This window comes from Setaria viridis, chromosome 1, assembly GCF_005286985.2.
Source record: "Setaria viridis chromosome 1, Setaria_viridis_v4.0, whole genome shotgun sequence".
NCBI classification, from domain to species: Eukaryota; Viridiplantae; Streptophyta; class Magnoliopsida; order Poales; family Poaceae; genus Setaria; species Setaria viridis.
Genome location: NC_048263.2, coordinates 20,982,978 through 21,005,225, shown reverse-complemented (window position 1 = coordinate 21,005,225; position 22,248 = coordinate 20,982,978). Strand labels below are relative to the sequence as shown.

The window sequence follows — 22,248 nt, the reverse complement described above, 5'->3', positions numbered from 1 at the left end:
CCAAGCAAAGTAATTAAACATGCTTGCTTGTTCTATAACCTTGCTAGGCAAGGGTGAGCGAGAGAACCAAAAGACCCTTTGATGACCAAAGCAAGGAAAACAGGGGGGAAAATATGAGGAAAACAAGATCTAGAAGATTTGGAGAGAAATGCTTGATCAAGGATGACCTTCTGCATATGTCCCATATGGGAGAAGGGCCAAAGGCAAACGGGATGACAAAACAAAGGTAAGAAGCAAAATATGAGTTTTTTTCCTTTCATTTCTGCATTCACAGTTTGTTCTTACCAGGCATCCAAGAAAGTAGGATGTTCATGCTCTTCATTCAGTATCATTTTATTTACTTTGGTTGTACTGTCATCAATCATCGAAGGAGAGATTGTAGGGAATATGGCTATAGTTTGGATTTTTTCTGAATTGATTGACAACATAGTTATTGAGACTAATAACATGTTACTCAAGTATCAAGTATAGGCTTTAGTATCACTAGATTCAATACAAGAAAAGCTACCAAAAGTCTGAAAGAGATTGGATAAAGTCCTCGAAAGAATGCGACGCCGGATGGTCATCGAAGAAAGCAGGAGGCCCCTTTGGTATTTCTGCTGGTGAACGGAATTTGCAATGCGCACGAAGATTCGATACGCTGGTGGTGTGCAGGCTTCGCCGGAATCCACAGACGATGAGGAAACCATATACTCCATAAGTGGACACTACTGTTGAGGTTTTTCTTCCAAAAGTGATGTCATTTCTTCCAAAGGGTGGAAAGAAGGCACTTGGTTTTTTTTTTTGAAAGGAAAAGGGCACGAGAGTGTGCCTATTTCATTGATAGAGTAGGGTTACAGCCGGCGAACCAGGCAAAGAGAGGGAAAAAGGAAAAAGGAAAAGGACAGAGAGGCACCCAGAGTGTTGTGTTTACAAAAGAAGGGCCGCTAAGGCTCTCGCTCCCGCTGCTAACCACATGTTGGTTGAGGATTTGATTTTTGCCATTAATGATGTCGTCGGGGAACCCTGGTGGCGGAAGATACGGGAATTTTGCTCGTTCCATATTTCCCACATAATGAGGAGGGCGAGGCTTCGGAACGCTTTACGCGGGATTCCTGTTGTTGATGTGATATTGGTCCACCAATCTATGGCCGTTATGCTGTGCTTCCATTGATCCGGTTGCAGGCTTTCCTGTGACAACCATTGGGCTACGAGTTTCCAGATTTGCTTTGTGTATTTGCATTCGGCTAGGAGATGATGCGTGGTCTCCATCGTGCATCGGCATAGGGTGCATGTTGGGGTGTGGTCCCAGCCCCGTTTTGCTAATCTGTCTGAAGTCCAGACCCTATTTTGGAGAATTAGCCAGGCAAAAAATTTGCATTTTGCTGGTGCCCAGGCTTGCCACACTGTTGCAAGATTAGTCGTCTTCACGGTACCTAGGAGTTGGGCCTTATATGCAGAAGCAGTGGTGTACTGACCACTCAGGGTGAATTTCCATGTAATTTCGTCCTCCTGAGTCGGGTTTAATTGGTACTGTTGGACTAGAGGCCATAGGTCTACGAATTCGTTCAAGAGGGTGTTTGTAAGGCCTGCTGTGAGTTGAAGATCTCTGATCCAGTTGTTGTTGTGGATTGCCTCTCGCACTATCTTCTTCTTCCTTTTGGTTTTTGCGTAGAGTTGTGGAGCGATGTCCTTTGGTCGTCGGCCTGCTACCCACGCATCCTGCCAGAAACGTGTCCTGTCCCCATTGCCGATTTGGATCGTCGTACATGCAGCGAAAAGCAGTCTATCTCGGTCGTCGCATGGAGTTGCGGTTCCGACCCACGTCTTGTCCGGGGAAGCCCATTCATGCCATAGCCATCTAAGGCGGAGCGCTCTTGCGAATTTATGAAGGTCTAGAATTCCCACGCCGCCATGCTCTTTTGGTAAAGTTGTCCTCGTCCAGTTGATCTTGCATTTTCCCCCGGTGAGCTCTTTGTCTCCTGCCCATAGAAAACGTTTTCTTATTTTGTCGATGTCCTCTAGTACTTCTTTGGGCGTTCTGAGGGCCGTTAGGGTGTAGACGGGTTGTGAGGATAGGACGGACTTGGTGAGGCATAATCGACCGGCCTGCGTGAGGTTCCTTCCCTTCCACTTTGACAGTTTGCTCGCCACTTTGTCGATCAGTGGTTGGAAATCTATGCGGCGTAGTCGTTCGACCGTTAGAGGAAGGCCCAGGTATTTTATCGGGAAATTCCTCTGCACTACAGGGAGGTTGCGGAGCGCTTCTGGAATGTTAGTGTGAGAGCAGCTTATCGGTGTGACGCTAGTTTTTTGGATGTTCGTCTTGAGGCCTGTCGCTTCCCCGAAATTTTGCAGGAGGTTCTTCAGATTTGTGACGTCCCTTGTAGTAGGCTTAATGAAAATCACCGCGTCGTCAGCGTACATGGATGTTCTCATTTTTACCGCACGGTTATTTAGTTTTTGAAGCAGTCTCTTTTTCGTGGCGGCCGATAGCAGGTACTGTAGGGGGTCTATCGCTAGGATGAAAAGTAGCGGTGAGAGCGGGTCCCCTTGGCGGAGTCCTCTTCCATGTTGTATGTGTTCCAGGGGGAGTCCGTTGAGTAAAATTCGTGATGTTGACGTGGTCAGGATAGCCGCGATCCAGTCTCTCCATTTTGGTGGGAATCCTCTGCGTTGCATCATGGTGAGGAGGTAGTCCCATCGTACTGAGTCGAAAGCCTTGGATATGTCGAGCTTCATAAGCAGGGTCGGTTGACTGTGTCTGTGGAATCGGCGTGCCAGGTTTTGGACGTAGAGGAAATTATCATGAATGCTTCGTCCTTTGATGAAAGCGCTTTGGCATGGTGAGACTAGTTGGTTCATGAATGGAGCTAGGCGTAGGGCTAAGGTCTTTGTTATGATCTTCGCAATGGCGTGGATCAGGCTGATGGGCCTGTAATCTGCTATGCTCTCAGCCCCTTCTTTTTTGGGTATTAGAATGATTGTGGCTTTGTTTAGTAGGTTTAAATCTGCGCAGCGAGAGTTGAAGAAGGAAGATATTGCCGCCATGAGGTCACCTTTGATCGTCTCCCAGCAGGTGGTGAAGAAGAGTCCTGTATAACCGTCTGGTCCGGGCGCTTTGTTTTTAGGCATCTGTGAGACGGCCCGTCGGACCTCGTCTTCCGTGAACGGGTTATCGAGCGTAGACAGATCGACAGTCGGGAAGGTTAGAGCTGACCAGTTTAAGTCGAGCGTTCTGCGCAGCGGTTCCCGCATAACATTTTGGAAATGCTCTTGCATGATTTGTTGTTTGTCGTTATGGGTGAAGGCCCAGCCATTGTCCTTACTTAGTTTTTGAATGAAGTTTTTTCTCCTCCTGCCGTTTGCCTTTAAATGGAAGAATCTTGTGTTGGCATCTCCTTCTTTTAGGTATTTGACTCTGGAGCATTGCTTTTTCCTGGCTCTCTCGATGACTGCCCATCCCATGAGTCTCTGTTTGAGTTTGCCCCTTAGTTGCGTTTCCGCCGCAGATAGTGCGCGATTATCCTGTGCCTCCTCTAGACGTAGTATGACCTCCCGAGCCATATGCATCTTCATTTTTACGTCTGATAGCATTGATCTGCTCCAGCGTTTTAGCGCCTGCGATGTCGCATAAAGTTTATGGCCCAACCTGTGAAAAGGCTCCGTATGATGTGTCAGGCTATTCCAAGCCGTAGAGACTACCTGTTGGAAATTTGGCAAGCGTACCCAGAAGTTTTCGAATTTGAAGGTTGTCGGGCGTTGGAGGGTGGCATGGTTGGTTAGTAGCAGAGGAGAGTGGTCGGAGTGGGCTGATGATAGCGCGTGCAGTAGGCAATTATCAAATCGGAGGTCCCAGCTTTGGTTGCAGAAAACTCTGTCGAGACGGACAAGCGTTGGTGTCCTACGTTCATTGCTCCATGTGAATCTTCTATTTTGCAGGTTTAATTCCTTTAAGCCGCAGTAGTTGATGGTGTTTCTGAACCTGTTCATAAGCCGCCGGTTGAGGTTCATATTGTTTTTATCTCTTGCACGGTAGATTAAATTGAAGTCCCCTAGGATTATCCATTTTGTGTCGTCAGATGGTTTTAGCAGCCGCATATGTCTTAGGAAGGCTTCTTTTTCGGGTCGTCGCACCGGGCCGTATACTGCGGTTAGCTTGAAGGTGGTCATGCAATGCCGGATTGTTATCTCCGCCGATATGGAATATCTACCAATTGTTATGTTTTGAGTTTGTACCGTCGTGTCATTCCATAGGAGGAGGATCCCTCCTTTCGTGCCTATCGCCGGTTTATATGCAAAGCCGTTTAATTTGTAGGCTCCCAGAAAGGCGGCCAGGCTGGAGTCGATGGATTGGAGTTTTGTTTCTTGAAGGCATGCAATTTGACACGGCGTCGATCTCATCAAATCATGTACGGGTAGGCAGCATGCTGCCGCGTTTAGTCCTCGAACGTTCCACGATAAAATATCCAAGTTGCCGTATGTCATAAAGCAGTTTTTGGCCTCATGTAGTATATGTTGCTACAGCATTTTGGTCGATTAAGATCTTCGACGGTTATGCAAAAGGTGTTGTTTGTGGTTGTTGTTAGGCGTGGCCTAAGAACGACGTGGGCAGGAGGCCCCCCTAGTTGTACGGCAGTTCGTAGGTTCGTGATACATATAAATGCTCGAAGGTCGAAGCCAGCAGGGCGTGGAAGATTAAATGCCCGAAGGTCGCAGCCAGCAGGGCTTTGCAGTACAGTTGGTGATACAAACAGAAGGACGAACGACATGTAGTGACGGTGGACGCTCGAAGTTGTTGTCACCGCTCTAAGCTGTAGGGTCCCCATTAATCTGCTGTAGCTCCGCCGCGGCCGTGCCTGCGTGGTTCATGAGCGCGTCTCCTAGCATGTCCGCACCTTCATCGTCCAAACCAAAGATGGCCGTCAGGGCTGCCACTATGTTCTCCAGGAGGGGTCCTTGGAACATTGACAGGAAGTCGCGAAGGATCTCGTCAATTGATGTCTTTTCTTCAGTGGTTAGTCCCAGCTTTCGGCATAAGTTTCTTTGCGCCTTCTCGGTCACCGGGATGGATGGCTTCCTTGCCAGCCGCGCACTCCTTCGAACCGCCGTCATGTCGAAGGTACGGCGTTGATGTTGGCGACGTGGCTCCGGCTCCTGGAGCAGTGGTGGAGGTGGATTGCAGAAGAGAGAATTAATCTCCCTCAAATCCTGCTCTCCCTCCCTCTGCCCGTTCAGCGGGCTCTCTTGACCGACTTGCTCGTTGAAGCCCATGTCATTGGGCCTGACTTGGCGAGCTGCCCCCCCTGCAGAGGTGGCCGCATGGGCCGGCGACCCGGCAACAGGCGGGGAGGGGGCTCCTTGCACCGCTGGGCCGTCTTGCGTCGCCATCCGGATCGGTGTCGTGGGCGAGCGGCCCGGTGTGGGGGAGCGACGAACGGAGGCCCCGTTCGCAGTCGGGCCATCAGCGAAGGCCGCGTCGGGGCCATGTGATGTGGGCTGGTGGCCCAGCTGGGGTGTCTCCTAAGCCGTTGGCCCAGCAGCCAGTGGCCCCCTCTTCTGGCCGTCGTCGCGGCCCACTGTTGCTGTGTCCTGCTTGATGCCGACGGACATGGCGTCGAGCGCCCGTTCGACGTCTGCCACCGTCGGCGATGGCGGCGCCGGGAGGTGTGCCGCCCGCAGGGTGCCGAAGACTTGGGGCAACGGGATGGTTGCGGACTAGGCTTTTTCGCCCGAGGATGTGTCGTCGAAGCCTAGGCGGTCGGCGAGCCAGGAGATCTTGCGTGCGTAGTCGTCGGCGTGGAGGTCCCTGTTCCTAGCTTCCAGAGAAAGACAGCTAGTGGGTGTCGTTACCTGGTTGTGCTTCATCATCGCGGTCGCTTGGGCCTGGAACAGGGCTCGGAGTTGAGACATGTTGTGGATGCTCTGCTCCTGTGCGCCGATGGCATGGTGTCGTCCTTGTGGCGGCGCGTAGTTGCGGTGGGGCGGTGACCTGGTGCGGTCGCGGCGCCCAGCATCCGCGCAGCCCCAGTAGGCGTCGCCGAACTTGCGCCCATGGCCTGGATGGTCGTAGTCCGGGTGCTCGTCGTCATCGTTGTCAGCGTCGTCGCCCCCGCGCCGGGACGGCCAGACAAAATCACTTTTGCAGGTTTGTCGGGCCGCCCGGAGCTTGGTGCTGCTCCTGTCATCCTGGCGAGCGTGTCGTCCCCGCCCGTGTCCGCCACCAGCCGCGTCGCCTTCACCGGAGACTCCGCGCCCGACGCCGGTGGCACCAGAGGCTCCGTTCCTCCCGCGTCGCTGGTCCTCCATCCTTCTGTCGCCGTGGTTGTCATGGGTCCGAGATTCAGGCTCTCGCGGTGGTCGCGGCAGCCTAGCTGGGAAGCGCGATCTCGCGTCCGGTGGGGCGCCATCAACAAGGCCATACCGCCATTCATACCGAAGGTACTTGGTTAGGCATAGTGAGATTACTCCAGAAATTAGTTCGTTTTTTCTTGGAACCGGCGGGCCTTATTAGAGATGGTGATATTAGAGATGGTGAGGTTAAGAGCATGTTTGGTAGAACTCCATCTAATTTAATTTTTAGTGAGAGTTGATTCTCTGAGAGAAGTGATTCTATGGCTGAAAGAATTCTCTTTAATTCTCTAGCATGAACTTTTAAAATCAGGATGGAGAATCACTCCCCAGAATCAGAGAAACTATTTTTTCCAGCTCCCGGCTTCTTAGTCATTTCAGATTCTGTAAAAATCATTTTTATCTGAAAAATTGTTTGACAGAACTCCTACTGGATTTAAGGAGATAATCAGCTCTGCGAGCTCTGCCAAACAGGACCTAATTCCAACGGCTGAGTTACAGGGTACTCTGCGAAAATTTTTGACCACTCGAGCATTCCCTTCCGTCGAACAGCCTTGAAGCTCGTCACCCAGCCATGCAGATGCGGCACCCCTGATTTAGCGTCCCCCTCTCCGGCCAGCATGCACGTCTAAGTTTAGGACACTAGCCACGCACATCTATTAATCTATATTGCTATCTCTCTCCACAAACTTCGGTGAATCAGGCAGCAGCCATGGCATCGCGTCTGCCCCCCATTGCGCTCCTCCTCGTCCTTGCCGGCCTCACCTCGCCGGCGGCGGCCTTCAACATCACGAGGCTTCTCGGCGAGTTCCCCGATTTCACCACCTTCAACAACCTCCTGTCGCAGGCGAAGCTCGCCGATGACATCAATCGCCGGCAGACCATCACCGTGCTCGCCGTTGACAACGGCGCCGCGGGCGGCATCTCCTCCCTCCCCTCCGACGTGCAGCGCAAGGTGCTCTCCATGCACGTCGTCCTCGACTACTACGACACGGCCAAGCTCGGGGCCATCAAGAACCACACCACCCTGCTGACCACCATGTTCCAGTCCTCCGGCCAGGCCACCGACCGCATGGGATTCCTCAACTTCACCAAACGCTCCGACGGCACCATGGTGTTCGGCTCCGCCGAGCCCGGCGCGCCCAAGAACTCCCAGATGGTCAAGTCCGTCGCCTCCCGCCCGTACAACATCTCCGTGCTGCAGGTCAGCGCCCCCATCGTGCCGCCCGGCGTCGGCGGCTCCGCGGACGCCGGCGCGCCACCCCCGCACAAGGCCACGGCGCTCGCTCCGGCGCCTGCGGCCAAGGGAAAGAAGGGAGCTCCGTCGCCCAAGGATGAGGAGACCCCTGCTCCGGCACCGTCCGACGACGACGGCGGCGCCGACGCACCTGATGCCGACGCGCCTGGCCCGGCTGCCGATGGGCCGGCGGCTGATGGCCCCACGGCGGATGGTCCGGGGGCAGACGGCCCGGCGGCCGACGCGCCGGCGCATAAGAAGAGCAGCGACGACGCGGCTGACGCGCCCGAGGGCTCAGCCGCCGGCAGGGTAGTGGCCGGTGCGGGTCTCGGAATCGTGGCGCTTCTGATGGCGATCATTTGACGGTGACTAATGCGCTGGAAATTACGTGGAAGGGAGTTGCGCTCGCGCTCCCCCGTGCTCGACTAATGTAACCAACAACCTCCCTCCTCCCTCCTATTTTCTGTGTTAAATCTGTTGAGCCTACTTATGATGTTATATGTAGTAGTAATCATGTATGCAGATAGTCCTAAATTGATTTGAATTGGAATATTCGAACCATATGAGAACGAGTCTCGACCCTGATCGCGAGGGATCATACTATCACTACTGGAAAACTGAGCATTCGTCGATGGCGTTAGTACCAGCTGGCTTTTGGTTCGGTACTAATGCGTGGAATTAATACCAGTCGTCATGCACAGTACCACAGGAGCCCCTTTAGTACCGGTTGGGGGTCTTAGCCAGTACTAAATAGTGGCATAGGGACCGGGTGGCCAACGGCTAAATTCTCCTAAAAGTCAATCAGTACCGGTTGGTAAGTTAAGCCGGTACTAAATGGTGTTCATACATGTTAATATCGGTGAGAACCTCCAATCGGCACCATTTAGTATCGGATCGACCAACGTACCGGTACTAACGTACACCCTATAAATCATGTTGTTTCTTCCTCCCCGTGCCCGAGCTCAAGCTCAGCTCCACCATTTGACTGAGAGCTCGGGCTTCTTCACTCCCATGATGACCTAGAGGAGGTGCTGCCCGTTTTTTCACTATTTGTGGGATTTCACTCATCCAATTGTTTTAAAGGTTAGCAACTTCATCCTCCCTCCTCTTATGATTAGTATTTTATGTTTCATGCTTTGTAGCTAGAGAAATTTATGATTTTTTAGAACGAGAATAATCTAGAATTTTTTATTTATACATGCACGGAGAATGAAGATTTTTTACTTATAAGGATAGAGGGAAATTAGAGTTCAAATAAATATAATTTTGTTCTTCATAATACTAATATCATACTAATGTCGTATCGTCGTATTTAAAAATAAAAGTGTGTTGGATATTGAGAAATTCGTATTGGATATTGAGAAATATATTTGCCTAATTACTTTTTAGTAGCATCTTGGATGAGAAATTTAGTTTTATACGAAACAAAAATAATAAACTAATTTTATTGCTTTACAAAAATGACATAGTTGAAAGCTCATGACGACTAATAACTTTATTTTGTAGTTGTTTTAATACAAAATAATTTTTACAATATTTTATATAAATTTGATATATGTGCGTATGATGATGAACTGCGCCTATATTAAATTTACTCCAGGATTACACAGCTTTATTGGAAAGGTAGTAAAACAATGAATTAATCATTGCATCTACTCTTACAGTAGAGTTGTGTAAACTTGCAGAAATAGGCGTTAATCTGATGCATGAACTAATTTTTAGGCAAAACGTACTTGTATAAATTTCAGAAATGTGCAGATGATGATGAATTGGCCTACTGTTCCTATTGCATGATGAATGAGCTCGATTGGGAATGTAGTAAAGCACTGAAATAAATGATTGCATCTACTCGCCCAGTCGAATTCTGCAGGAGGAGGCATTATCTTGATGCACTCATCTCGCCCACTGAAGGAAGAATTCAGTTCAGGGAACAATATCAGGACAGGAAATGAAACTGCTGCGTGAGCACGGTGATCATGAGTACAATTAGAGAGTAGAGAGCAGAGAGGCTGACCTGGACATTGCCCTTGTGGCCCGCAAAGTCCTTCGAATTAATAAGGCGAATTTCTGTACCATACTACAATGACAGGATTGTAAGATAATCCAACAAAACAATCCGTGCCAGGAATAGAACAACCATACCAGTTTTATCTTTTTGAATTAACAAGGCAGATTTTTGTGGCTGCTAACCTCAAACCAACGGAATAGCACTAAAAATTGGATTGACAGTGTAGAAAAAATCTCCCGTTCCTCATCCATGGATTAATCAGAAATTTGGAAGGCCCATACAAAAATAACGAACTGGGATACACAGATTTGCACGAATGCTCACCTCACAATCCATTCTTCTCTATGCACGGATTGGGATTGGTGGGGAAGCCTAGCGCAAGTCATGGCGGCAGTGCTTTAGACGATGCCCACGGTGGATGGATGCCAACGGCTGCCCACTGGCCTTGGGGATGGATGGCAAATCGCCGCAGGTGGATTGGAGCGTCTCCATGGACGGGAGTGTCATCCGATTTGAAGCTGCGGATGTGGCCAGAGTGTCATCTGATTTGAAGCCTAATCAATAATCTGACTTCAGGTTCCTGCTGCGAAACCAAATCGGATGAAATAAACAGGAGATAGATTACCGGAGCTGCTTGACACCCTATCGGTGAGGACGGCATAACCCATGCGCAGACCGGTCGGGGTCTCTCCGTTGCCTGCCGCCGGGATCTGACGCCATCGCCGGCCGGCCGCTCCATATGGTGCCGCCGATTCGGGAGGGTGCTTGTCGTGAGAGCGGAAGGGCCACCGCTGGGTCGCTGCAAGGCCGTCGCTGGGCTACAGCGACGGGGGACGGGCTGGGGAAGCCGGGAAGGGGCAGCGGAGGTCGCCGGTGTATCGCTCGGCGATGTTAATTGGTGGGTGCGCTGGCGTTCAGGCTCAGAGCCGAGTCGAACCGTGCAAGCTGCTCCGGAGCCGTGCGGGGATTGGCGGATGATGACGCGGCTCGGGACGGATCGGCAAGACGGTGGCCAGCTATAGAAAATATATATATATATATATATATATATATATATATATATATATATCGGTCAATTGACATCCGTAACATCACGACATGGCTTAAAGTTTAGTACCGGTTAGGTACTAAATGGCGCTGGTTGATCTGCTCGATATTAAATATCAAGACATTTAACATTTAGTATGAAGTAGCGATATTGGTAAGGCACCCAGCACTAAAACAATTTACCGATCAATCGTTCAGCAGTGTATATAGAACCCTCAAGCATTTGGGTAGTTCGCAGTTCGGCTGATCCGCGATTTAGCAATTGATTCGAATCAGGCTTAGAAGTTAGAATTTTTCATACCTGCTGTGCGCCTCTAGAGAAAAAACTGGAGCTGGTCCTGCTAAACGCACAGCCATGGTACTAATCGCTAATGGAAGAGGCCGAAGGAACCGGAGCTCACAGAGGAGAGGTGACAAGCTTTCTGGTTGAACCTCATCGTCAAACATTAAAATGATCATTGCTGAGCCATTCAAACTAATCATTTGGATCGTTAATAATTGTAATGCAGTCCTCCAATCTAGACATGCAATTTTTTAATTCAAAAGTAAATACTTTGAGGGCCTGTTTGTTTCATTGGAATCTACAGGAATTGGAATTAGTTTCCAAGGTCACCATGTTTGGTTCCCTCCGGAATTAGAAACAGTGATTCCTGATGATTCCATCTTCCCTTCCCCACATTCCGAACAAAATATGAGGAAACTGATTCCCCCCCGAGGCCCCGACTCCTCGCCCCCACTCGCCTGCTCCCGACGCCTCCCGAGTCCCGACTCGCCCCTGTGCCGCCGCCCCCGACTCCGCGCCGCCACCTCCCGCGCCGCCGCCTCCTCCTCCGGCACCCCCTCCGCCAGCCCCTCCTCCGCCACCCCTGAATCCGCGCCGCCGCCGCCGCCCCCAGCCAGCCCGCGCGCACCCCGTTCCACCCGCTCGCCTCCGCCCCCGTGTCCCTGCGCCTCGCGCGCCCCTCGTCCTCGTCCCGCCGCCGCCTCGAGGCCTCGTTCCGGGCGCTCTCGGCCGGCCACCGCTTCGCCGGGAGGCCCCGCCGCGTCGTCGCCGCCTTCGCGGGGGAGGAAACCGTGAGTCAACCTTCTCTCTCCGAGATCCTCGCGCGCGCTGCTGTTTCCGCGCCGAGATTCCCTCGCTCGCTGGCGTGGTTGTTTTGCTTCCGCCTAACTGATCCCTAAATTCAGGTGGTTCTTTTTTACTCACTGAGTATGTTCTTTTTTAGAGGCTGTAGACAGATCTGAGGGAAGGGAAGCACAGGGACGGGAGGAGGAGGAGCTCGACAGCTATCCATTTTACTCACTGGAAGATCGACGTGCACCACCAATACTCCTGCCTTGGTGAGTCTTGCAGATCTAAGTTTTAAGCTTGCTAGTTTTAAGCATGAACTGCTAATTAGTTGTCTATCAAAAGTTTTAAGCTTGCTAGTTTCCACTTTCAGTAGAATGGAGATATGTACTAGATTTGTGTAAACCATAGCTCTGTACATGTGTTTCTACTGTTTTACAATTCCTGTTTTGATGGTAACAAGTCTCATTCAGCATGGTGATTTATGTTCACTAATGTATGTGCTGCAGTAGATCTGTATAACCATGCTTTCTGGGCTTCTGGCAGAATTAGTGCAAAAGAGGCCATCACAGTAGTATAATTAGTCAAGCTTTTTCTTAGAGCATGCAGGAAGGTCTTCCTATTATTAATTAACTCAAACTTTTAGATAATATAAACAAGTTTGGATGAGAAATGCAAAATTATTGTGGTAACAGGAGGTTAGTTGTAATAGAACATGGAGGGTGGGATGAGTAGTACTAGTATACATGAGCTGCATATGCAGAATTTTGAGTGCCAGCAACAGTCCAATGTATTTTCAACATTTGCAATTGATCCTCTTGTACAATTGCACCAGCTCCTTGCTCCATCGATGCCGTGCCTCTTCTCTTCACCTCAAATGTACTGGTTGTGCTTCATGTGCCAACTGTTTGCCCTTTTAAATTTGCCAACATGGTGATATGCTTTGTAATCAGGCAGTGACAAGCTGATGACATTGAATAAAAACTATTTTGTACACCTGGTGCCTATCCCCAATGTTTTGTAGGAATATATGCCATTTTAGTGCAAACCTGGAGCATCTCCTAGAGTGAAATTAGGTTAGGCATTGGGGCGCTCCAGAGTTCAGACTATTTGCCAGTATTATTTTTGTTAACTGATAAATTTTATTACTAGATAAAGCACTTGCCTCTTGCTGGACCCCCATTACTTTGGTGTTGCTCTGGTTATTGGCAAGGCTAGCAGCAGCCATGAGCTGTCTTGAATCATGCATATTCTGAAACTTCGCAATAGTTTTAGAATAACTATTCAGACTCTCTGCATATGAACACAGAAATGGATGTCAAGTACTGAAGGTGAAATAGGCTCACTAACATGTTACAGATGGTTTGTGTGGGAGTAGTTCACCAATGCTTGATGATTGATCCACTTCCCCATTTCTTGTTTCAGATAAATGGCTATCATCAGCTTGAATGTCAGAGTGTTCCTGAGGCTGTTTACTCTTATCTGAACTTTCCTTTGCAGCGTCACCAGATCCTGACCCAGGTATCACCCTATGTATACTTTGCAGGTTCAATTATTCATTTAATGTTACATTTTGATAGTGTAGTCTGGTACATTTTGAATGCGCGGGGTGCCTTCTTAATGGAGAGGTGATGTTGTTGACCTGCATAATTGTTGAGAATATAGGGCCAGTAGGGGACTCCCCTGCTGTTCAGGTCAAAAAAATGCTGAGGGCATCTATGCTTAGGCTGTCAAAGAAATCACGCCGCAGCTTTGGCGTGGCCAGAACTGCGGCCTAGCGAGCTCCGGCGGCTACCAAACAGGACCATAATCTTGTTGTGTTTTCTGCCTTATGAACCCCATCACTCAGAACTTGACATCTCCAACTATAAAGGCAGTTAGTTACTGTGTTATCATCAAGGAGTTGTCTGGTTCAGTATTGAGATGCAGTGAATTTCGGTGTGGGAAACTTGATTACTGGTCACCGAAACAAACTAGGAAATGCATGCTTAGACACCAAACAAACTGGGAAGTGATGCTTAAAACAACTTGAGATTGTGGTGGTCCTTCCACCTAGCAGAGCAGACTTTAGTTCCGCTGTGCATTACCTTGTAGTAGAAACTGTGATGGGACCAGTAGACGCCCATCTCATGACTCTTGGTGCTTGCTATTGAAATGAAACAAGCATGGATAGTGCATTCTTTGCAGGTTCAATTATTCATTTAATGTTACATTTTGATAGTGTAGTCTGGTACATTTTGATTCTGCAATATATAACTGGACAGAAACAAGCATGGATAGTGCATTCTGTTTTTTGGACCTGTTGAGTGTATTCGGTTTTTTTGGACCTTGAACCTTGTTGAGTGCATTCTGTTAGGTTTCCAGTGACAGTTAATATATGTTAACTGAGAATCTGAAATTCTTATTTTTTAACACAAGAAGTTACTGATTATCCAAAATAGTGTAGCATTTTGATGATAAATTAAAATATTCCTTTTTGCATATGTGCTTTAGATGCCTGACAACAACATAGACTTGGTTAATACAAGCATGGAGCAAATGAGAGAGATGAGTAGGAAAAAGAGAAAAAGGGTGGCTGCTTTATTTGTTTCTGCTGTCATGAGCATGATTGTGCACTGGTATCAGCGTAAGAGACCTAGACATATTGTTGATCCGAATGAAGTGGCTGAGAGAGATGTAGCTACACGCAAACAAATGCTAAGAAATCTGTACCAAGGATCAAATGTCTATTGCTATGATAGTTTGCGCCTAACTAAGAGATCATTTTATGACCTATGTGCCATCTTACGTGAGAGATGTGGTATGTGTGATAACAAGAATGTGTCGGTAGAAGAAAAGGTAGCAATCTTTTTGCTTGTAGTGGGTCATGGCACTAAGATGAGGATGATTCGTAGCTCATATGGATGGTCACTTGAGCCAATCTGCCGTCACTTCAATGAGGTGCTTAGAGGTATTCTATCATTATGCCATGAATTTATCAAGCTTCCTGATCCATCAGCTGTACAACCTGAGGATTCCAAGTGGAAGTGGTTTGAAGATTGCCTTGGAGCATTAGATGGTACACACATTGACGTTTTTGTGCCTTTGGCTGACCAAGGGAGGTATAGGAATAGGAAGCAACAGATTACCACCAATGTTTTAGGGGTTTGTGATCGTCACATGAAATTTGTTTATGTCTTAGCGGGATGGGAAGGATCAGCTTCAGATTCACGTGTGCTACGTGATGCAATGTCTCGGGACGATGCATTTGTTATTCCAAGTGGGAAATACTATCTAGTAGATGCGGGATACACCAATGGACCAGGCTTTCTTGCTCCATATCGATCCACTCGCTACCACTTGAATGAGTGGGCTGCTCAAGGGCATAACCCATCCACTGCCAAAGAACTATTCAATTTGCGCCATTCAACTGCTAGAAATGTGATAGAGAGAACATTTGGGCTATTGAAGATGAGGTGGGCTATACTAAGAAGCAACTCATATTTTGACTTGCAAAATCAGGTATTCCGTAGTTAGTAACCTAGCTTGAAATTCATCTCTGAATGACCCTAGCTAGCATGCAACTCATTTCTACTAAATTCTTGCAGATTAGGATCATTAATGCTTGCTGCATATTGCACAACTTTGTAATTGATAGACAGAGAGATATGGATGATTTACTTATACACCAAGTTGATCAAGTAATATCTTTTGAACCTCATGAAGTTCAAAGTGAAGTGGGTATGATTACCAATGTTCAATCAACAAATGAATGGAGCAATTTTAGGGATACCAAAGCTAACCAAATGTTTGCTGATTACCAAGCAAGACGTGGTCAATGTATGATAAATTTATCATCAATGCATGCTTAAACTTATGATATTTGGTTTTACTCCTTAATATTTTACTAATAACCTTTTGTTAACTTTTTTCCTGTAGGATATGGAGAAGGGCAAGAAGTCAGGCTCGGGCAGGGGTTACATTTCTTGGAATGATGACATGGACAAGGCTCTTCTTGACACATTTGTGGAGTACTATAACAAGGGTGACAGATGCCAGAATGGGTGGAAGTCTCATGTCTATACAGCTGCTATCAAGAATGTCCGAGAAAAGTGTAATGTGGATATCTCAAAAGACAACATCATGGCGAGGAACAAGACCTTTGACAAACACTACACTATTATCAATGGTATGCTGGAATCAAGTGGATTTGGTTGGGATTGGAACAAAAACAAAATATCTGTTGATAGTGATGCTGTATGGGAAGAATATGTGGCGGTAAGTTTCAAAAACCACTTATTTACTTAAATTTGTGTTAAGTTCAGAAAAACTAAATATTGCTTGGTGGCAACATGTGGTGACTGGCCGATTGCTGACCTGTTCTTGTGGTGCTGGTGGTACTGTTAGACATGAATATGGTGATAGTAATATGAAGTATCTGGTCTTGCACATGGTCGGATGTCTTTTAAATTTTCAGTGACTTGCTTGTTGAGAATCTTTAAACTTGACCACTGACTTTAGTTTCAGTTCTCTAATTTAATGAGGCCAGTTTCTCAAGCTTACTGTGTATCTAAACTAATATAGTCCTTTTCTGAAACCTCTGTCAAGCTTTCATTTGAGAACCTCTGTCAAGCTTACTGTGTATCTAAACTAATATAGACTTGATCAACTCAAATGTTCATAGGACTTGTATACATGTGTTAACCATGTTAAGCTTACTGTCCATTAACCATTGTCAAATGTTTAATGAACCTCTGTCAACCTCTGTCAAGCTTACTGTCCATTAACCATGTTAGCTGATGTCATTCATAGGACTTGTATACATGTGTTAACCATGTTAAGCTTACTGTCCATTAACCATTGTCAAATGTTTAATGAACCTCTGTCAACCTCTGTCAAGCTTACTGTCCATTAACCATGTTAGCTGATGTCATTCATAGGACTTGTATACATGTGTTAACCATTTGTTTTTTTTGTAGAAAAACAAAGAAGCTTCTGGGTATAGGCACAAGACTGTCTTGTACTGGGACTCAATTAGCTTGGTGTTTGGCAAAGACCATGCTACCGGTGAAGCGGCAAGGACTGCAGCTGAGAGCTCAAAAGACATGAGTAAGGAAGATCTTAGTAACAAAGAGCCCACATCATCGGCAACTTCAGGAAGTTTAAAGAGGCAACGGTCAGGCGACTCTTTTACCTCTATGATGGCTGAAAAACTAGACAAGTTTGCTGAAGCACTAAAGGAGGAAGCCCCTAAAGGACCAACATCAAAAGAAATTCTAGACACACTGAATGAAGTACAAGGATTGGATGAAGACACTTTGTTGGACCTATTTGATATCCTGACCGGTGATGCACGCAAGTACGAGTCTCTGTTGGCGCTTCCAGAGAGGATGAGGAAGAGGTGGCTTCTAAAACAGCTCAACAAGTGAAGAAACTAGTTCATCTATATCAAGTGATGGATAATATCTATTGAACTTGTAATAATATGTGGCATTGTATGTACGATTTCTGTAGCTCATCTGAAAGTATTATCTTGTATTTTATCTGTATTTTCCTAGCTGGAGGTATGTAACTCGTGTATGATGTGTCCTTGCATAAAGATTGTTCATGGGTGTCATCGACGCATAATGAGCTCCAAGCTAGGAATTTCGAAGCTATCAGATTTAACCTATATTTTCCAAAGAAGTAGTTTCCTCTCTAATCAACCAAACAATATTTGGAATCTAATTCTAGGAATTAGTTTCTTTGTACATCCAAACAAGAAAATTGAAATGAATCTAATTCTATGTAATTTAATTCCTATTGAATCTAATTGCTAGAATTAGATTCCTAGAATGAGATTCAATTCCATCGAGACAAACGGGCCCTGAGAGAATATGCAAGTTTGCAATACAGTCCTCCCATATAGACATGCTACCAATTAACCAAATTATACACACAATACACATGCTTAGTGTACAAAAGTAGTATCATCAATTGTATTGTATCACACGGATGTTTACAACATCAATTTTGTAGCAATCGATAATATACTGCGCAGTAATTCGTGGTCAGAATATGCTTTAAAGATTTTCAAATCCTAATACGTGGAGTGCATGGTATAAAACACCCAAGGGATTAATGGCAAAAAACAGATCAGGCCATCAAATGTAAAAATAAATGATGTAAAGATACACACCAATCCTTATCATGTATTTCCAAAAATGGAGAAACCATGCTGAAATCCATATATACAAAAGCTAATGACACAACTCAATACACGTTCAGACATTTACTTCTTGGAACGATTCAAAAAGATCAACAAAGCAATCTAACGATCGGAGGTCCTGCTAATATGATTCATCTGTGCAGCTATGCAACATTGGTTGTCACTTTGCTGCTCATCTACCACTAAACTAAGCCGGAAAAAAAGCTAAACAACACATCAGTTCTGTTAAGTTAAAAACCATTCCATGTTGGACTGTCTCTTCCTGCTCCATTTCTTCTCATACTTAAACTTCCTAAACTTTCGTTGTTGCTTCAAGGTATTTGAATAATCCCTACCTTCTTCACATTCAACAAAATCCATAAGATCACTCCAGTCTGGTGAATATTCGGGATGACACTCCAAAAAGGCATGACCATCAGCCTTTCCAATTATGGACAAACACTTCTGCGGGGTGCCCAACCTGCAACACAATATTAACACAATTCAAAATCAATATTCATTAGCATTTTGCTAAGCTAACAGACACATGAATCAGAGATCAAGATAGACACAAAACTAGTATTACTCCTACATGTTTATAATAGGTCTAAAGATGGTAACAACAAAACAGTTCGCCATCATCAATTTGTTGATCTATAGAAATTCACCTGATCAAAACTCAGTAGAAGGGTTTAAATTGATCTTGACTATATATCACAATACACAAAAACAGTAGTGCAACAAACCAGTAAACATTGCAGACAAAGGTGCACACCAATACTTTTTATTTGTCTCTGTCCTTCCAATAAAAAGTATCTACAAAAAATATATCATTTCGATGGAACCATATCCAGCATTGTGATATACTATCTGCAATTGCCATACACCCACCAAGAATCACCAGGAATCCGGGGTCCATGGAGTCAAGGAGACGTTGGTCACAGGAGCTAAAACTGTTGGTCGATGGGGCACATGGTAGCTTTCTTCAGGGTGCTAGTTTGGGACAGGGTTCATCACCCCAATAGGTCCCAAGTCAATAACACATGGTTCCAACCAATTAAGTTCACATAACACCTAAACATCGATTTGGAAAAGGGAGGGGGGAACTGATAACAAGGAATTGGGCATTGAATCATTGGCCAATTCCTCCTGTATGAAATTGATGTCAGAAAGTACCCTGGTGCACTTAGTATTACTAAACTATGCAAAAATATAATGTCATGGATGTAATTTGAAATCTAATAATGTTGTTTCTGTAGAATAAATGCCACTAGGCAAAGCATGTATAACTGTATTGTCTCAGACGTCACATCTAGAGATATCATAAATCTCTAAGAGAAGACCTCCCTCCCTCCCTCGCACGTGTCCAACTAAGACTTCGCTGATCTGCAAGGTTATGAACTCTCTCTCTTGTCCAACTAATACTTCACTAATCTGCAAGTTTATGAACATGGCTGATGTAGCACCATTGTACTTGTACATGTCCTTGAATATTGTTGGTAAAATTGTTCGACAGTTTCTATAAGTTAGTAACAGATGGAGCAATACCTTTGCTATCAAAATTTATTAACCCATTACTGTTCTTTCATGTACAAAGCTACTAAGATAAATACTAGAAGATATTGTTTTTTGACTTCATTTCCACATTTAACATACGGAACAAAGACAAGTTTCTCAATTGTGGACGTAAGCAACAACTGAAAATATGGTTTCAGACGCTACCTGCTTCCATCTCCATCAACGCGCCTGCCTTTATGAATTTTACGTATGGCTTCATACCGTAATGCCATCGCCTTAGTCCGTGCAGAAACCTGCATATGCGGTACTCAAATAAAATGAAATTGCAGCAACAAAATAGAGCAAAAAAAGCAAGTCGATATGAATCAAGAAGAATCAATATATTTAGTGCTACCTTTAAGATTCCCTCCTCGGTAGAGCAGACAACTGCAGATTCTTTTGAAGAAAGCTCAAATGTACTCAGACCTTCCTCTTCGGCAATAAGATTCATGGACATTATCATCATGACAACGCAACCTTTCCACAGAAAGCCAAGCCTTTTTCTTACACAACAAAGTGACATGGTGGCAAAATGAGCCAACATTGCCATTGAGGCTCTTTCCCTATCCACAGGCATCCCAATAATATCAAGTAAGTCATATCTAAGAAGCCCATTAGCTTCATGTTGCCCAAGCAAACAGATACTTTCATATATAAAATTGTACCCCGTGCAGAGTGTTGCATAATCTACATTTTCTTTGTCACCGGCAGATGCCATTTGGCTGACACAATGCAGGATGTGTAGAAGTGAGGAACTCATTACTCTAAGTACTGCAGCAAGGCAAATGATCTCATCTGATACTTCAGTATCAGATTCATGCACATCCTTTTGCTTTGCACAGTGCAAGATGTTTAACAATATATCCTTCACAACCATAGATGATTCTTGCCTGAACTTTTCATGAAGGATATGCTGGTGTTCTTCAATTAGGCGATCAATGTCATTCTCATTGGTGGGCAGGTCATCACCAGAGTGCAATTGGCAAAACAAAAGCAGCCCATTGATCTGACTTCTGAGTTTCTGATCAGTGGCATCTGTGATACAGCAACATAAAGGTATTTCCTTAACAAAACGACTCCATGGGGTTTTCACACCACCAGTTCTGTTGAAAATATGCAATGCTGGTAAATATCTCACATAAAGATTCATGGCATGCTCAAATGCTAGCAAATGCAAGTCCACATTTCGATCACTGATGCATCTTGACACGAGCAGTAAAAGATGTGCCTGGACAACAGTTGGCAAAGGAAACAAGCAGGTCCTGTGAATCAGCGCAAGAGCCCCCTGAAAGCTAATTTCTGGAGTCCCCCGTGGCTCGTTCCCTAACCAAGAAAGTGCACTCCAAAACACCTCAAATCCTTCCCCATTCTCCAATGATGAAATGAAATGGCGGCACACAAGCTCCAGCATGAGGTGGTGATCACCCTGGCATGGCAGGGCCCTAGTAAAGATCCTTGAGCCTTCTGGTGCAGCACAGTCAGCCATGGCCAAGCAGCTCCTCAATTTCCCATTAGAAACAAGGCTTTCAGCGAACACCTGCAAGAACCAGAACAAAGTTCACTTATCCAAACCAATAAGCCCACAGCACACTCAAGTGGAAGGGGCCATCAACACTTCAAACAAATTCCTGAATCTTTCGTAAAGGAATTGACGCAACCAACTACACAGAGGGCACTTAACGAGTACATCTCGTTTCAAAAAAAAAAAAGAAAAAAAGAAAAAAAAAACGAGTACCTCGAGTGATGGGAGGAGGGAGGGGGACGGGTCGCCGGAGAGGATGGCACCAAGGGAGGCGAGGAGGCCGCGGCAGCATTCAGCGGCTAGGCTTGGATCGCCGGCGTTGAGAAGAGGCAGCAACAGGAAGCAGCGGCGGAAGAGAGCCAGAAGGTCGGCGCAAGGCGGGGACGTCGAGGAGGAGATATCGTGCCGGGAGAGCTCCGACAAAGTAAGGGTCACCACGCACCGGGCGGCTTCGAGCTTTTCGGCGTCGGGCATCGGCGGCGGATTGGGAGCGGAAACCCGAGAATTTGTTGCCTCCGAGAAGGAGGAGCGAGGAGAATCGGGATGGGAGGAGCAGGCAAAGGGGTCCTTCACGAACGGCACCTATGGCCGGCCTTTCCCTGAGCTCTGCCTGCAAGAATCACGAGCAGAAGCGCATCAATCGTCTCCTCCCACTAAAAATTAAGCCTTCAAGAGCGAGAGATTTTCCCAGGATTTAGTCGAGGGACAAACCTCGGAGACGTCGGCGCCAAGAACACCCAGATTCCAGATAAAAGGAGAAGGGCTCGCCGGCGTTGGGTACCCGTGGAAGACGGGAATGCAACGGCGGAGGGCGGCGGGGTTCTCGAAGCGAAGGAAGGGCGGAGTGGCGTCTGCGGCGGCGGGGGCGGCAAGCCGGATCCTGACGGAGAGAGGAGAGGAACGGTGGCCGCCCAGTTGGACGGAAGGGTGGCGGCGGCAGGTAAGGCAGAAGGTTTCTGTGAAGGGAGATTGACGGCGACGGCGGTGACGTCGTCTGGTTGGGGGTTATAATTTTGGATATGCACCCGGCGCACAACACATGGGGAGAGGGCAACATTTGAACATGCCACCCGCGAAGATTACTCGCAGTCGCCGACTCGTGAAAACCCGCGCAGATTATTCGCAGTCGCCGACTCGTGAAAATGCTACATTTGCCACGACGTCCTGGCTACTCCTATTTGGAATTTGAAGCACATATTCTAAAAAGTTAGAACAAAAAGTATTTAGATTCTTCTGGTAGGGCTTCTTGAAGACTTGCCAAACAGACAGCAACGAAACAGCTCTCCAGCTGGAGCCGCGCGATTTGCACTGA

General features: G+C 46.6%; 3 protein-coding genes and 1 long non-coding RNA gene across 5 annotated transcripts; 2 read left to right on the top strand and 2 right to left on the bottom strand.

Moving 5' to 3' along the window:
* The first annotated feature begins 7,029 nt into the window (after positions 1–7,029).
* On the top strand, positions 7,030–7,967 carry LOC117850367 (fasciclin-like arabinogalactan protein 14). The gene has a single exon (XM_034732197.2). It carries the CDS (start codon positions 7,043–7,045, stop codon positions 7,928–7,930), a length of 888 nt encoding a protein of 295 aa, XP_034588088.1. The 5' UTR covers positions 7,030–7,042; the 3' UTR covers positions 7,931–7,967.
* A 1,069-nt stretch (positions 7,968–9,036) lies between these two features.
* Positions 9,037–10,574, bottom strand: LOC140222402 (uncharacterized). Of its 2 annotated transcripts, none has more exons than XR_011897925.1 (3): positions 10,201–10,574; positions 9,582–10,129; positions 9,037–9,472 (listed from the first exon to the last, which is right to left on the bottom strand). It is a non-coding gene; the product is annotated as an uncharacterized lncRNA (long non-coding RNA). The 2 variants fall into 2 exon arrangements; XR_011897926.1 differs by having other exon boundaries at positions 9,582–10,093.
* A 3,646-nt stretch (positions 10,575–14,220) lies between these two features.
* LOC117841563 (uncharacterized) lies at positions 14,221–17,173 on the top strand. The gene is made up of 3 exons (XM_072291366.1): positions 14,221–15,192; positions 15,610–15,948; positions 16,650–17,173. The coding sequence occupies exons 1-3, from the start codon at positions 14,221–14,223 to the stop codon at positions 17,097–17,099; spliced, it is 1,761 nt and encodes a 586-aa protein (XP_072147467.1). The 3' UTR covers positions 17,100–17,173.
* Positions 17,174–17,841: 668 nt separating this feature from the next.
* On the bottom strand, positions 17,842–21,941 carry LOC117866014 (uncharacterized). Its single transcript, XM_034750290.2, has 5 exons — positions 21,648–21,941; positions 21,150–21,546; positions 19,770–20,951; positions 19,580–19,668; positions 17,842–18,338 (listed from the first exon to the last, which is right to left on the bottom strand). Exons 2-5 carry the CDS (start codon positions 21,408–21,410, stop codon positions 18,104–18,106), a joined length of 1,767 nt encoding a protein of 588 aa, XP_034606181.1. The 5' UTR covers positions 21,411–21,546; positions 21,648–21,941; the 3' UTR covers positions 17,842–18,103.
* Positions 21,942–22,248: the final 307 nt, after the last annotated feature.

Coding starts and splice junctions, on each gene's coding strand:
- LOC117850367 (XM_034732197.2), top strand. CDS start 7,043: ATGGCATCGCGTCTGCCCCCCATTGCGCTCCTCCTCGTCCTTGCCGGC.
- LOC117841563 (XM_072291366.1), top strand. CDS start 14,221: ATGGAGCAAATGAGAGAGATGAGTAGGAAAAAGAGAAAAAGGGTGGCT. Junction 15,193..15,609: donor ATTTTGACTTGCAAAATCAG/GTATTCCGTAGT, acceptor TTTTTCCTGTAG/GATATGGAGAAGGGCAAGAA. Junction 15,949..16,649: donor TATGGGAAGAATATGTGGCG/GTAAGTTTCAAA, acceptor TTTTTTTTGTAG/AAAAACAAAGAAGCTTCTGG.
- LOC117866014 (XM_034750290.2), bottom strand. CDS start 21,410: ATGCCCGACGCCGAAAAGCTCGAAGCCGCCCGGTGCGTGGTGACCCTT. Junction 20,952..21,149: donor CCCTCCTCCCATCACTCGAG/GTACTCGTTTTT, acceptor TGGTTCTTGCAG/GTGTTCGCTGAAAGCCTTGT. Junction 19,669..19,769: donor CCGAGGAGGGAATCTTAAAG/GTAGCACTAAAT, acceptor CCGCATATGCAG/GTTTCTGCACGGACTAAGGC.